At 39.1% G+C, this 16,679-nt stretch overlaps 1 protein-coding gene across 6 annotated transcripts in view; it reads right to left on the reverse strand.

The window, feature by feature from the left end:
* Positions 1–16,679, reverse strand: part of RALGPS1 (Ral GEF with PH domain and SH3 binding motif 1) — a 1,173,485-nt gene that overhangs the window by 835,995 nt on the left and 320,811 nt on the right. For all 6 annotated transcript variants that reach the window (XM_053695590.1, XM_053695591.1, XM_053695594.1 and 3 more), the window contains 2 exons: positions 9,132–9,239; positions 8,761–8,811 (listed from right to left, as the gene is read on the reverse strand). In XM_053695590.1, the coding sequence (XP_053551565.1) occupies positions 8,761–8,811; positions 9,132–9,239 (159 nt within the window). The remainder of the gene's footprint in view (positions 1–8,760; positions 8,812–9,131; positions 9,240–16,679) is intronic.

Here is a 16,679-nt window from a genome sequence, read left to right on the forward strand (position 1 = left end):
GATCCGGCTGGTCCGCCCCTATGCCCTGACAAATTCACATACTAGTGATGAAACGCGTCGGTGGACAGGGCCTACGGAGTGTGTGTCTACCACACGAGTGTTGTCCAAACATATTGATACCTTGTAGCCTTGATAGCAAACATTTTGTTGCATTATAAATTGACATTGAAGCAAGGTTCTACTACTTATTGCTACTTATAGCTACAAGAATTTACTCTAACTTAAAATAGGTTGAGAGGAATGATGGAACATGCTGTGGAATGCTGTGAATGTGATTCATAGGGAAACTTGATAGCAATCGGCAGACTGTGCTAAATCACAGCAGTACGCAGGCAGGAGGCCGCCTTTGAGCGCCCAGGGAGAGTCTATTTCTCTATATCGCTTTGACTATAGCTCCCCATGGAGCCCCTCTAGCCTCATTATTTTAATTAATGGAACTTGAGGCTTAATATTGAATTATATTATGGTGGTGGTGATTTACCTACCATAAACTCCAGTTTTATTTTTAAATGCGTGTGATTTGTTGCATAGATGTTCAATAAAGTGTTAATATTTTTTTATAAATGTATACTATGCTTTAGGACTTGAAAGATTAATGTCAGACCCTGCGGATCTCATAGACACATTCGTTTATTGCTGTTAACGGTGTGTGTGTGTGTGTGTATTATGGCTTTGAGAATTATATGGTACATCTCTTTTCAAGTACGAGTCTGAGTCTCATTTAGATTTATGTATGTTTAGAACTAGATTTATGTTTACATTGAGGGCACAAAGTTAACTGTTTATTTTCATTCAAATGTAAAGTTTCACCTGATAAATCTTTGTGATAGGACTGTATGTTATGCATTCATATGCATCTTGTTGCGGTTTTTTAACTGATTATCTGTGTTTTTAATATTGGATAGATATCCTAGTCATTTAGCAGACTTGTATCCGTTTATAATTGTGTGAAATAATTGGTTGCAACTGCATTAAATAGTAAAATCCATTTAGTTTAAAGTCCTAAACTAGCTCAAAACGCGTCAGTTCCACGAAGCATCCAACCACAGGTGATTTTTAATAGTTGGAAAAAAAAGTGATTTAATGTAATGAATCCTGGAGTGCAGCTTGCTTTATTTTTGATAAATGAATAAACTGGTGCAAAAAACATAATTTATGCTTACCTGATAAATTCCTTTCTTCTGTAGTGTGATCAGTCCACGGGTCATCATTACTTCTGGGATATTACTCCTCCCCAACAGGAAGTGCAAGAAGATTCACCCAGCAGAGCTGCATATAGCTCCTCCCCTCTACGTCACTCCCAGTCATTCGACCAAGGACCAACGAGAAAGGAAAAGCCAAGGGTGAAGTGGTGACTGGAGTATAAATTAAAAAATATTTACCTGCCTTAAAAAACAGGGCGGGCCGTGGACTGATCACACTACAGAAGAAAGGAATTTATCAGGTAAGCATAAATTATGTTTTCTTCTGTTAAGTGTGATCAGTCCACGGGTCATCATTACTTCTGGGATACCAATACCAAAGCAAAAGTACACGGATGACGGGAGGGATAGGCAGGCTCTTTATACAGAAGGAACCACTGCCTGAAGAACCTCCCAAAAATAGCCTCCGATGAAGCAAAAGTGTCAAATTTGTAAAATTTGGAAAAAGTATGAAGCGAAGACCAAGTTGCAGCCTTGCAAATCTGTTCAACAGAGGCCTCATTCTTGAAGGCCCAAGTGGAAGCCACAGCTCTAGTAGAATGAGCTGTAATTCTTTCAGGAGGCTGCTGTCCAGCAGTCTCATAAGCTAAACGAATTATGCTACGAAGCCAAAAAGAAAGAGAGGTAGCGGAAGCTTTTTGACCTCTCCTCTGCCCAGAGTAAATGACAAACAAAGAAGACGTTTGTCGAAATTCCTTAGTTGCCTGTAAGTAAAATTTTAGAGCACGGACTACATCCAGGTTGTGCAGTAGACGTTCCTTCTTTGAAGAAGGATTTGGGCATAAAGAAGGAACAACAATCTCTTGATTGATATTCCTGTTAGTAACTACCTTAGGTAAGAACCCAGGTTTAGTACGCAGGACTACCTTATCCGAATGAAAAATCAAATAAGGAGAATCACAATGTAAGGCTGATAATTCAGAGACTCTTCGAGCCGAGGAAATAGCCATTAAAAATAGAACTTTCCAAGATAACAACTTTATATCAATGGAATGAAGGGGTTCAAACGGAACGCCCTGTAAAACATTAAGAACAAGGTTTAAACTCCATGGTGGAGCAACAGTTTTAAACACAGGCTTAATTCTGGCCAAAGCCTGACAAAAAGCCTGGACGTCAGGAACTTCTGACAGACGTTTGTGTAACAGAATGGACAGAGCTGAGATCTGTCCCTTTAATGAACTAGCAGATAAACCCTTTTCTAAACCTTCTTGTAGAAAAGACAATATCCTAGGAATCCTAACCTTACTCCAAGAGTAACCTTTGGATTCACACCAATATAGGTATTTACGCCATATCTTATGGTAAATCTTTCTGGTAACAGGTTTCCTAGCCTGTATTAAGGTATCAATAACTGACTCAGAAAATCCACGTCTTGATAAAATCAAGCGTTCAATTTCCAAGCAGTCAGCTTCAGAGAAGTTAGATTTTGATGTTTGAAGGGACCCTGTATCAGAAGGTCCTGTTTCAGAGGTAGAGACCAAGGTGGACAGGATGACATGTCCACCAGGTCTGCATACCAAGTCCTGCGTGGCCACGCAGGTGCTATTAGAATCACAGATGCTCTCTCTTGTTTGATTCTGGCAATCAATCGAGGAAGCAACGGGAAGGGTGGAAACACGTAAGCCATCCTGAAGTCCCAAGGTGCTGTCAGAGCATCTATCAGGACTGCTCCTGGATCCCTGGATCTGGACCCGTAACGAGGAAGCTTGGCGTTCTGTCGAGACGCCATGAGATCTATCTCTGGTTTGCCCCAACGTCGAAGTATTTGGGCAAAGACCTCCGGATGAAGTTCCCACTCCCCCGGATGAAAAGTCTGACGACTTAAGAAATCCGCCTCCCAGTTCTCCACTCCCGGGATGTGGATTGCTGACAGGTGGCAAGAGTGAGACTCTGCCCAGCAAATTATCTTTGATACTTCCATCATAGCTAGGGAGCTTCTTGTCCCTCCCTGATGGTTGATGTAAGCTACAGTCGTGATGTTGTCCGACTGAAACCTGATGAACCCCCGAGTTGTCAACTGGGGCCAAGCCAGGAGGGCATTGAGAACTGCTCTCAATTCCAGAATGTTTATTGGCAGGAGACTCTCCTCCTGACTCCATTGTCCCTGAGCCTTCAGAGAATTCCAGACGGCACCCCAACCTAGAAGGCTGGCGTCTGTTGTTACAATTGTCCAGTCTGGTCTGCTGAATGGCATCCCCCTGGACAGATGTGGCCGAGAAAGCCACCATAGAAGAGAATTTCTGGTCTCTTGATCCAGATTCAGAGAAGTGGATAAGTCTGAGTAATCCCCATTCCACTGACTTAGCATGCACAGTTGCAGTGGTCTGAGGTGTAAGCGTGCAAAGGGTACTATGTCCATTGCCGCTACCATTAAGCCGATTACCTCCATGCATTGAGCCACTGACGGGTGTTGAATGGAATGAAGGGTGCGGCAAGCACTTTGAAGTCTTGTTAGCCTGTCCTCTGTCAGGTAAATCTTCATTTCTACAGAATCTATAAGAGTCCCCAGGAAGGGAACTCTTGTGAGTGGAACGAGTGAACTTTTCTTTTCGTTCACCTTCCATCCATGTGACCTTAGAAATGCCAGCACTAACTCTGTATGAGACTTGGCAGTTTGAAAGCTTGAAGCTTGTATCAGAATGTCGTCTAGGTATGGAGCTACCGAGATTCCCCGCGGTCTTAGTACCGCCAGAAGAGCACCCAGAACCTTTGTGAAGATTCTTGGAGCTGTAGCCAATCCGAATGGAAGAGCCACAAACTGGTAATGCCTGTCTAGGAAGGCAAACCTTAGGTACCGATAATGATCTTTGTGAATCGGTATGTGAAGGTAAGCATCCTTTAAATCTACAGTGGTCATGTATTGACCCTCTTGGATCATAGGTAAAATTGTCCGAATAGTCTCCATCTTGAACGATGGAACTCTTAGGAATTTGTTTAGGATCTTTAAGTCCAGGATTGGTCTGAAAGTTCCCTCTTTTTTGGGAACCACAAACAGATTTGAGTAAAACCCCTGTCCCTGTTCCGATCGTGGAACTGGATGGATTACTCCCATTAACAAGAGCTCTTGTACGCAGCGTAGAAACGCCTCTTTCTTTGTCTGGATTGTTGACAATCTTGACAGATGAAATCTCTCTCTTGGAGGAGAGTATTTGAAGTCCAGAAGGTATCCCTGAGATATTATCTCTAGCGCCCAGGGATCCTGAACATCTCTTGCCCAAGCCTGGGCGAAGAGAGAAAGTCTGCCCCCCACTAGATCCGATCCCGGATCGGGGGCCCTCAATTCATGCTGTTTTAGGGGCAGCAGCAGGTTTCCTAGTCTGCTTGCCCTTGTTCCAGGACTGGTTAGGTTTCCAGCCTTGTCTGTAGCGAGCAACAGCTCCTTCCTGTTTTGGTGCAGAGGAAGTTGATGCTGCTCCTGCTTTGAAATTACGAAAGGAACGAAAATTAGACTGTCTAGTCTTGGCTTTGGCTTTGTCCTGAGGCAGGGCATGGCCTTTACCTCCTGTAATGTCAGCGATAATCTCTTTCAACCCGGGCCCGAATAAGGTCTGCCCTTTGAAAGGTATATTAAGCAATTTAGACTTAGAAGTAACATCAGCTGACCAGGATTTTAGCCACAGCGCCCTGCGTGCCTGAATGGCGAATCCTGAATTCTTCGCCGTAAGTTTAGTAAGATGTACTACGGCCTCCGATTTAAGGACTCTAAGCCTGTCCGTAATGTCGTCCAGAGTAGCTGAACCAATGTTCTCTTCCAGAGACTCAATCCAGAATGCCGCTGCAGCCGTGATCGGCGCAATGCATGCAAGGGGTTGCAATATAAAACCTTGTTGAACAAACATTTTCTTAAGGTAACCCTCTAACTTTTTATCCATTGGATCTGAAAAAGCACAGCTATCCTCCACCGGGATAGTGGTACGCTTAGCTAAGGTAGAAACTGCTCCCTCCACCTTAGGGACCGTTTGCCATAAGTCCCTTGTGGTGGCGTCTATTGGAAACATTTTTCTAAATATCGGAGGGGGTGAGAACGGCACACCGGGTCTATCCCACTCCTTAGTAACAATTTCAGTAAGTCTCTTAGGTATAGGAAAAACCTCAGTACTCGTCGGTACCGCAAAATATTTATCCAACCTACACATTTTCTCTGGTATTGCAACTGTGTTACAATCATTCAGAGCCGCTAACACCTCCCCTAGTAATACACGGAGGTTTTCCAGTTTAAATTTAAAATTTGAAATATCTGAATTCAGTCTGTTTGGATCAGAACCGTCACCCACAGAATGAAGTTCTCCGTCCTCATGTTCTGCCACCTGTGACGCAGTGTCTGACATGGCCCTAATATTATCAGCGCACTCTGTTCTCACCCCAGAGTGATCACGCTTACCTCTTAGTTCTGGTAATTTAGCCAAAACCTCAGTCATAACAGTAGCCATATCCTGTAATGTGATTTGTAATGGCCGCCCAGATGTACTCGGCGCTACAATATCACGCACCTCCCTCTGAGCGGGAGATGTAGGTACTGACACGTGAGGCGAGTTAGTCGGCATAACTCTCCCCTCGTTGTTTGGTGAAATTTGTTCAATTTGTACAGATTGACTTTTATTTAAAGTAGCATCAATACAGTTAGTACATAAATTTCTATTGGGCTCCACTTTGGCATTGCAACAAATGACACAGGTATCATCCTCTGAATCAGACATGTTTAACACACTAGCAAATAAACTTGCAACTTGGAAATACAATTCAATTAGAATAATATTAAAACGTACTGTGCCTTTAAGAAGCACAGAAGATCTATGACAGTTGAAAATTAATAAATTGAAACAGTTATAGCCTCAATCCTTGTAAACAACACAACTTTAGCAAAGGTTTAATCCCATTAGCAAAGATAACAAATTCTGAAAGCAGGAAACAAATTACAGAATAAACGTTTTTTATCTCAGTCAAACTATAATTCTCACAGCTCTGCTGAGAGAAATTACCTCCCTCAAAATAAGTTTTGAAGACCCCTGAGCTCTGTAGAGATGAACCGGATCATGCAGGGAATACAATGAGTTGCTGACTGAAATATTTGATGCATAGTAAAAGCGCCAAAAAACGGCCCCTCCCCCTCACACACAGCAGTGAGGGAGAACAGAAACTGTCAGAAAAACAGATTAAGCAACTGCCAAGTGGAAAAATAGTGCCCAAACATTTATTCACACAGTACCTCAGCAAATGAAAACGATTTTACATTCCAGCAAAAACGTTAAACATAATCTCTAGTTATTAAACAGCTTTATGTATTTCTTACAGTGTAATTCTAGTGAAGTACCATTCCCCAGAATACTGAAGTGTAAAGTATACATACATGACATTATATCGGTATGGCAGGATTTTCTCATCAATTCCATTGTCAGAAAATAAAAACTGCTACATACCTCTATGCAGATTCATCTGCCCGCTGTCCCCTGATCTGAAGTTTACCTCACTCCTCAGATGGCCGAGAACAGCAATATGATCTTAACTACTCCGGCTAAAATCATAGCAAAACTCTGGTAGATTCTTCTTCAAACTCTGCCAGAGAGGTAATAACACACTCCGGTGCTATTTTAAAATAACAAACTTTTGATTGAAGATATAAAACTAAGTATAATCACCATAGTCCTCTCACACATCCTATCTAGTCGTTGGGTGCAAGAGAATGACTGGGAGTGACGTAGAGGGGAGGAGCTATATGCAGCTCTGCTGGGTGAATCCTCTTGCACTTCCTGTTGGGGAGGAGTAATATCCCAGAAGTAATGATGACCCGTGGACTGATCACACTTAACAGAAGAAAGTTTCAACAAGGATTAACGACGACTAAACGGTCACATTTCTAAAATTAGATTACATTCTAGTTATAAACCAAATTTTTGTGTGTGGGGAGGGGGGTTTCTTACGTTTTTTTTTATTGACAAAACATTAAATATTTCTATAAAAAAAGGGTTTAAAACAACCAATAAGTACATATCAGCCAATCAGCATTATTAGGAAGAATCTATCACCCAATGAATTAGGAAATACGCAAATGGTACTGCTGTATTAGTTTCAATTAAAATAGTTATGTCACATTTTTAAGGCAAATTAACAGTTTCTTATTGTTAATGTGTTGCTCTTTCATGTGAGTGATACAAAATTCTTCAGTATTATGTTTGGTACTTTGTCATTATACAGGATAGCTGTCTCTTGAGCAAGTCACCCCCTACAGCATGCAATTGTTTGTTTTCAAACAGGAAGAATTATAGTGGATATATTGTGTCTCAAGAGTTTCTTGAGGGTGTCTGTTGTGAACCGCGTGTTGCTTTCTTGCTTAGTGTGACAGATCACAGTGAAGGTAAGTTGTTAAGCATATATGTTAACAAGTTAAACCTGCACACACCACTTTGTCTAACAAATGGAGATTGTATTGTAATGCTTAAGGTAAAGGGTTATCACAAATCATTAAACCACAGATTTAATTTTGCTTATCCTAATGACACAAACAAAACGCTGAGGGGATGTGGCACAGTTCTAAAGAAAGGAATACACAATATACATTAGACACGTATTTCACAGAGTTTTCACGGTCCATTTCAGTATGTTAACAAGATCCATTTATGACATGGTGAATTCCACTGCTGCTTTAATAATGGGCAATTACCCAATGTTTCTTTAAAGTTGTAAACTTATGAAAAGCAAGCTAACAGTTTGTATTTATTACATGCACAGTAAACAACAACTTAACCAAAAGTAAACATAGTGTTTCATCCGATACCTACATCCTGTCTTTGCAACTGAGTCGCTCTTGCCCTCTCCAAGTTAAAACTGTATGTGTGTGTGTATGTGTGTATATATATATATACTGTATATATATATATATATATATATATATATATATATATACACACTTTTATGAAAAGAAGAGGCACTCACAGGACTTAGTTAACACAAAATTTATTAATAGTTCATCAATTCAGTCAGTCAACATTTCGGTCCTCGCAGGGACCTTTGTCAAGACTGTTTCTCAGTAAGAGGGTATGCATTGTATTCAGCGGTGAGTACAACGCATACCCTCTTACTGAGAAACAGTCTTGATAAAGGTCCCTGCAAGGACCGAAACGTTGACTGACTGAATTGATGAACTATATTAATAAATTTTGTGTTAACTAAGTCCTGTGAGTGCCTCTTCTTTTCATGAAAGTTTCTACCTATCCACCATAGAGTGCACCCAGGCAATACAATCTACAGTGAGTGCTTGGATCCCAAAACTAGAATATATATATATATATATATATATATATATATATATATATATATATATATATATATATATATATATATATATATAAATGAGACTTCAAGAAACCATCTTGCTAAAGAAATGCTCTTATGAAGTCTGTTTCTACAAAAGAAAATCTTTTCATTTTAATAGAATGTCTAAAGCTGTTCATCCGCTCTGAAAAAGGAAAAACATGAAAGTGGTTCCACATGCGACAGTCTATGCTACGGTCATCTTTCACAATATCTTAACAAACATAAGACAACAGCTGGGACCACGTACCTCTGGTAGAATTGCTTTGAATACTGGCGCATCCATTAGTGTGATCTGACTCTAAAAAACAAATAACTCAGAATCAATAGAGAATAGATTTGGATAATAACCATTAACAAGTCTATTCTATTTGTATCACAACAGTTTTTACTGTCTGTATAGCATGGCTTTAACATGACAGCTAACAATAGTCTGAGATTCTCTCATTTATGCTCTCTAATACAGTCCTCTACTGTCTCATCCGATCTAATAAAATAGAAGGATTTAAAGACCCTTAACAGCATTGGTTTTTATTTGTAAAATAAATGTCAGTTTGTCTCCTTGGTAAGGATGCTATCATGTATATGACAAATATTATATAATGTGTTGATTATACTCACAGCAAACTCCTCTGGAGTCACTTTCAGTACATCAAATACCACCGCGTCATAGCTTTTATTAGTGTAGTCTGAACTGCGGCCATCCAGAGAGTCAGAACTGCTGCTGCCCTGAAAACAATGAGAAAATGCACAGGTGACATAGGCATAAGGGTACATAGATCTGATAAGGCACATTGTGCTGTGATGATTAGAGGGTATACGTACAAACCCACAGCCCCTGCAATCTTGTGCAGTCTACTTACATGCATGGCGCAAGCGCTTGTGATATCAAGTTACATCGCACCAATCAAAAAGCTTGTACTTAACATACTGCAGCTTTATGAACAAAAGATAATAAGTATAATATGTAGAATCTACTGTCTTATTGGTGTAAGGTCACAAGCACAAGAAAACATATCTCAAAAGCTGTATAGCTGTTTATTTCAAGTTCTACTGTTATATCACTTGAAAAGGGAAATGTAAGGACAAATTAAAGGGACAGTAAAGTAAGCGATTCATGATTCAGAGAGATCATTAAGTATTCAACAACTTTTTACATCTGAAATCTAATTTGCTTTGTTCTCTTAGTATTCCTTGTTGAAAAGTAAAACTTTGCAGGCTCAGGAGCAGCAAGGCACTACTGGGAGCTAGCTGAAGACATCTGCTGAGCCAATGAGAAGAGGCATATATGTGCTACCACCAATCAGCATCTAACTCCCACTAGGTCATTGCTGCTCCTGTGCCTAACCAGGTATGCTTTTCTAAAAAGGATACCAAGAGAATGATATTACATTGACAATATAAGTAAATTCTATTAAAATTGCATGCTCGTTCTAAACCAATAAAGTGAAATTGTTATTTTGAAGCACATTTTATTTCTTAGAACATGTCATTTTGCATTACTCATCTTAGCTAACTGCATGAAAAAGGTTAACACAGGAGTACAGTCAACGCATGGCCTGTAAACCAATTGGGATCAGCAGCTGCAAAACCCCACCAATTACCAGCCCTGTTCTGGTCCCCTTCCAAACGTGCAAATTTACCTATGTGTTTAACCCCTTTCTGGAGTTTAAATATTAATAAGCCAGAGTCAGTAATACAAACATTACAGCATGTATATTATGCATAAGACTGACTCAGCCCTGTTACTGGAACCAGTTGCAGAAGATTACATTTGCTGGGATAATCCAGTGTGCGGTTAGCTCATGATAAATGTAAAATACAGTATAAGTTATAAATAAAACTCAGGTCATTATCAGTTTGGTATCCCTCAGAGAACAGAGGGCATCTATGAGGTGGATCAGTACACAGCTTGATTTCATTCCCCCTCTGTCTGTAAGTGGTGTTCGCTAGACCTCACCATGACAGGCGTAAGACGATATGCTTTTTTTAAGGCTTCTGACTTATTTCAGCTTACTGGAGATGGCAATGTCTGGAACAGAGACCTGCAGACTTACTGGAATTTACTTTCAGAGCTCTGGGTAAACGTAACGGTCAACAACATTAAATTCTCTTGGGTAGCATTGCGGCTGGATGGTCAGTGCGGGCTATAAACAGTCATGCAACATTAATTTGTGCTCTGACTGGAGGGAAAAATACAGCAAATACAGAAAGGTATAGAAAATGTGACTTTTGTAACTAATTACACAAATTTACCCAAACATTTTCTTTTATAATACAGACAGAGCATGTCATTTTAAATAACGTTCTAATTTACTTCAATTAGCAAATTGTCTTCATTCTCTTGATGTCTTTTGTAGAAAAGCAGGGAAGAAAGCTCAGGAGCGTGCACGTGTCTGCAGTACTATATGGTAGCAGTTTATCCATGTTATCCATTTGCAAGCGCACTAGAGGGCAGCACTATTTCCTGTCATGTAGTACTCCAGACACCTATCTAGATGCTAGATTACGAGTCTTGCGTTAGCCTTAAAAAGCAGCCTTGAGAAGTCCCAACGCTGCTTTTTAATGCCCGCTGGTGTTACGAGTCTGGCAGGTACAGGTACTTTTCTTCCGCGACTCGAGCTTACCGCAAATCCCCTTACGTAAATTGCGTATCCTATCTTTTTAATGGGATTTGCCTAACGTCGGTATAACGAGTCTTGGAAAAAGTGAGCGGTAGACCCTCTCCTGTCAAGAGTCCTACCACTTTTAAAAGTCAGTAGTTAAGAGTTTTATGGGCTAACACCGTAACATAAAACTCTTAACTAAAGTGCTAAAAAGTACACTAACACCCATAAACTACCTATTAACCCCTAAACCGAGCCCCCCCCTCCCCACATTGGAAACACTTAAATAAAGTCTTTAACCCCTAATCTGCCGACCGGACATCGCCACCACTTTAATAAATATATTAACCCTTAAACCGTCACACTCCCGCCTTGCAAACACTAGTTACATTTTATTAACCCCTAATCTGCCATCCCTAACATCGCCGACACCTACCTACATTTATTAACCCCTAATCTGCCGCCCCCAACATCGCCGCAACTATATTACATTTATTAACCCCTAAACCTAAGTCTAAACCAAAGTCTAACACCCCCCTAACTTAAATATAATTTAAATAAAACGAAATAAAATTACTACAATTAAATGAATTATTTCTATTTAAAACTAAATACTTACCTGCAAAATAAACCCTAAGCTAGCTACAATATAACTAATAGTTACATTTGTATCTATCTTAGGGTTTATTTTTATTTTACAGGCAACTTTGTATTTATTTTAACTAGGTAGAATAGTTATTAAATAGTTATTAACTATTTAATAACTTCCTAGTTAAAATAAAGACAAATATACCTGTAAAATAAATCCTAACCTAAGTTACAATTACACCTAACACTACACTATCATTAAATTAATTACCTAAACTAACTACAATTAAATACAATTAAATTAAATAAACTAAAGTACAAAAAAAACAAACACTAAATTACAGAAAATAAAAAAATAATTACAAGAATTTTAAACTAATTACTTTAAATGACGTCATCCAAGATGGCGTCCCTTCAGCTCCGATTGGCTGATAGGATTCTATCAGCCAATCAGAATTAAGGTAGAAAAAAATTCCTATTGGTTGATGCAATCAGCCAATAGGATTGAGCTTGCACTCTATTGGCTGTACCAATCAGCCAATAGAATGTGAGCACAATTCTATTGGCTGATTGGATTAGCCAATAGGATTTTTTCTACCTTAATTCTGATTGGCTGATAGAATGCTATCAGCCAATCGGAATTCAAGGGACGCCATCTTGGATGACGTCATTTAAAGGAACCTTCATTCGTCGGGAGTCGTCGGAAGAAGAGGATGCTCTGAGTCGGCTGGCTTCAAGATGGACCCGCTCCGCTCCGGAAGGATGAAGATAGAAGATGCCGCTTGGATGAAAACTTCTGCTCGTCTGGAGGTCCTCTTCTGCCCGGATCGGATGAAGACTTCTGCCCCTCTGGAGCACCACTTCTGCCCAGCTGGGTGAAGAAGGCTCAAGGTAGGGTGATCTTCAAGGGGGTAGTGTTAGGTTTTATTAAGGGGGGATTGGGTGGGTTTTAGAGTAGGGTTGGGTGTGTGGGTGGTGGGTTTTAATGTTGGGGGGGTATTGTATTTTTTTTTTTACAGGTAAAAGAGCTGATTACTTTGGGGCAATGCCCCACAAAAAGCCCTTTTAAGGGCTATTTGTAATTTATTATAGGGTAGGGAATTTTATCATTTTGGGGGGCTTTTTTATTTTATTAGGGGGATTAGATTAAGTGTAATTAGTTTAAAATTCTTGTAATTATTTTTATATTTTCTGAAATGTAGTGGGGGTTTTTTGTACTTTAGTTTAATTTAATTGTATTTAATTGTATTTAATTGTAGGTAATTTAGTTAATTTATTTAAAGATAGTGTAGTGTTAGGTGTAATTGTAACTTAGGTTAGGGTTTATTTTACAGGTATATTTGTCTTTATTTTAACTAGGAAGTTATTAAATAGTTAATAACTATTTAATAACTATTGTACCTAGTTAAAATAAATACAAAGTTGCCTGTAAAATAAATATAAATCCTAAGCTAGCTACAATGTAACTATTAGTTATATTGTATCCCACAAACTACCACCAAATGATTCAGCGCAATACTATCTCAGCAAAAAGTATTGAATAATATATTACAACTAAACAATTGCGATCCTAACACATGTATTTAAATAACAATCCTAAATAAAAAATATATTTGTTTTAAAATAAGAAAAATAATAAAAGTAATAAATTAATAAAAAAGTCTTGATAGTAAGAAAATATATATTTATATACAGGTATACCCCGCTTATACAGCGGGTTAGGGACCGGAGCCCCGCTGTAAAGTGAAAACCGCCTTAAAGTGAGTCAAGGCATTTTTCACTTGCCAGTGTGTTTAAAAGCTTAAAAACATGTTTGAAATAACATATATAGGTGTGCAATAGTGCTAAGTTTAGTTTAACATTAGCACAACACAGTACACTACTGTATTAAGTTATGCAGACAGTAGAAAGGGATACATATACTGTATACAGGTACTGTACAGTACAACATGTAGTACAATACAGTGGTATGTGCTTTATTGCTTACCTTTGCTTGTGTGTAAGGTACAATTACTGTATGGATTTAACAAATAATCCTGTACAGTACTGTACCTTTAATGGCCAAAAAATACTTTAATGCTTATGAAGAACTAAACTTGTGTGTAAGGTACAATTACTGTATGGACTTAACAAATAATCCTGTACAGTACTGTACCTTTAATGGCCAAAAAAATACTGTAATGCTTATGAAGACCGGTATAAACAAATACTGTAATGCTTATGAAGACCGGTATAAACTTACCAAATTATCTGGTACAGTACAATACTGTGTACTGCACAGTTTTAGCAACCCTAAAGTCTTGCCAACGTATTCTGTAAAAGTTTTGAGACCGCATGCAATTTTTGTCCTTACTTGCGATGTCAAAGTCCTGCGCTGTGCCGCGCTGAGAAGCTACTTCTGGGTTTGCGGCGGCGCCGTATTAGCAAATCGCCGTAAAGCGGGGTATACCTGTATATCTCTCTTTCCAGATATAAACACTTACTGTTGATACTGGGCGCTTCCTCTTGAGAAAGCGCCCAGTAAGGGGCGAGAAACGCGTTGAGGCCGAGATCCTGAGAGCCTTGTGAGTCAGTGTTTGTAGACGGAGAGTGAAACAGAATCAGCTGTTGTCGGGTGCTGACGTCACACGCCGACCGGGTACATTGCTGTTTGCTTCCAAAGCATGTACTGACTACATGAGAGCTCGAGTTTGTGTGATACCAAAAAGATACCTTTATGTGATTTTAACTTCGCCAGATATTGTGAGTATTTGGCTTACCTGATGTAAATAAAGAGTGCCCATTTTATACAATATTGTACTATTGGAGTCCCTCTTTTCTTCACAGACTGCGCTCTTTTGTTGGGAGAAAATTGATTAGTTATATTGTAGCTAGCTTAGGGTTTATTTTATCGGTAAGTATTTCGTTTTAAATAGGATTAATTTAATTTATTTAATTGTAGTTATTTTCTTTACATTTATTTAACTTATATTTAAGTTAGGGGGTGTTAGGGTTAGGTTTAGACTTAGGTTTAGGGGTTAATAAATTTAATATAGTAGCGGCGACGATGGGGGAGGCAGATTAGGGGTTAATAATTGTAGGTAGGTTTTGGCGACGTTGGGGGGCAGATTAGGGGTTAATAAATATAATGTAGGGTTCAGCGATGTTGGGGGCATCAGATTAGGGGTTCATAAGTATAATGTAGGTGGTGGCGGTGTGCAGAGCGGCAGATTAGGGGTTAATAATATAATGCAGGTGGTGACAATGTCGGGGGCGGCAGATTAGGGGTTAATTAGTGTAATATTAGGGGTGTTTAGACTCAGGGTTCATGTTAGGGTGTTAGGTGTAGACATAAAAAAGTATTTCCTCATAGGAATCAATGGGGCTGCTTTTTTGCAGGTGTTAGGTTTTTTTTCAGCCCGATCTGCCCCATTGATACCTATGGGAAAATCGTGCACAAGCACGTTTTGCCAGCTCACCGCTACCGTAAGCAACGCTGGTATTGAGGTGAGATGTGGAGCTAAATTTTGCTCTACGCTCATCTTTTTGCAGCTAACGCCGGGTTTAAAAAACCCCATAATACCAGCGTTGTCTTAAGGGAGCGTTGAAAAAAAAATGCTCGTTAGCAACGCACCCCTGTTACCGCAAAACTCGTAATCTCGGTGTAGGTTTCTCTTCAACACAGAATATCATGGGAACAAAGCAAATTTGATAGTAGAAGTAAATTGGAAACTTTTTTTTAAAATGTATCCTCTGTCCGAATCACTAAAGAAAAATGTTGGGTTTCATGTCCCTTTAAGTGACATGTTGTGTACACATATATACTGGATATATCATTGTATTTATCAGACATCTGCTCCAATACATTGTTGTTGGCGGATGCTTTATGGTGAGGTGAGAGCCTGTAAGGCTACAGTCCTGCGGGTACTGGCAAATGATAGGTTCCTGTTAGTAGCACATTTGTCTTCTGGCGACAACACTCAACATGTTTTACATTTTCCCAGCAAATAGAAAACAATCTGCTTTCTATTTGTTATTAAGGGGAGAGTTTACCATCACTTTATGGACATTATACTGCACTTTTTCAATATTTAAACAACTAATAGAAATAAAAAATACATCTGCATATTATTCTCAGGCTAATCTTTGCTTTGAATGCATCATATCTAGCATTTATTTACTGCTTAAAGGGACAGTACACTGTAAAATAGTTTTTCCATTAAAGGGACAGTCTAGTCCAAAATAAACTTTCATGATTCAGATAGAGCATGTAATTTTAAACTATTTTCCAATTTACTTTTATCACCAATTTTGCTTTGTTCTCTTGGTATTCTTAGTTGAAAGCTTAACCTAGGAGGTTCATATGCTAATTTCTTAGACCTTGAAGGCCACCTCTTTTCAGATTGCATTTTAACAGTTTTTCACCACTAGAGGGTGTTAGTTCATGTGTTTCATATAGATAACACTGTGCTCATGCACGTGAAGTTACCTGGGAGCCAGCACTGATTGGCTAAACTGCAAGTCTGTCAAAAGAACTGAAGTAAAGGGGCAGTTTGCAGAGGCTTAGATACAAAGTAATCACAGAGGTAAAAAGTATATTAATATAACAGTGTTGGTTATGCAAAACTGGGGAATGGGTAATAAAGGGATTATCTATCTTTTAAAACAATAACAATTCTGGTGTAGACTGTCCCTTTAATGCATTTTAAATGACTTGTTATATCAGCTGCAAAGTATAAAATATTTGAGAAATTGCATTTTCAGTTTTTTTGTGTTTGTATGAAGTAGCTGATTTTGTGCTTTGAAACCACAGCCTATTACAATGGGTTGAACTTAAAGGTGATATTATGGCCCATATTTAGAAGGGCCGTGTTTCTGGCGAGTCTTCAGACTCGCCAGAAACACAAGTTATGAAGCAGCGGTCTAAAGACCGCTGCTCCATAACACTGTCTGCCTTTTCTGAGCAGGCGGACAGGAATCGCTGGAAATCAACCCG

This window comes from Bombina bombina, chromosome 12 (assembly GCF_027579735.1).
Source record: "Bombina bombina isolate aBomBom1 chromosome 12, aBomBom1.pri, whole genome shotgun sequence".
In the NCBI taxonomy this organism is placed as follows: domain Eukaryota; kingdom Metazoa; phylum Chordata; class Amphibia; order Anura; family Bombinatoridae; genus Bombina; species Bombina bombina.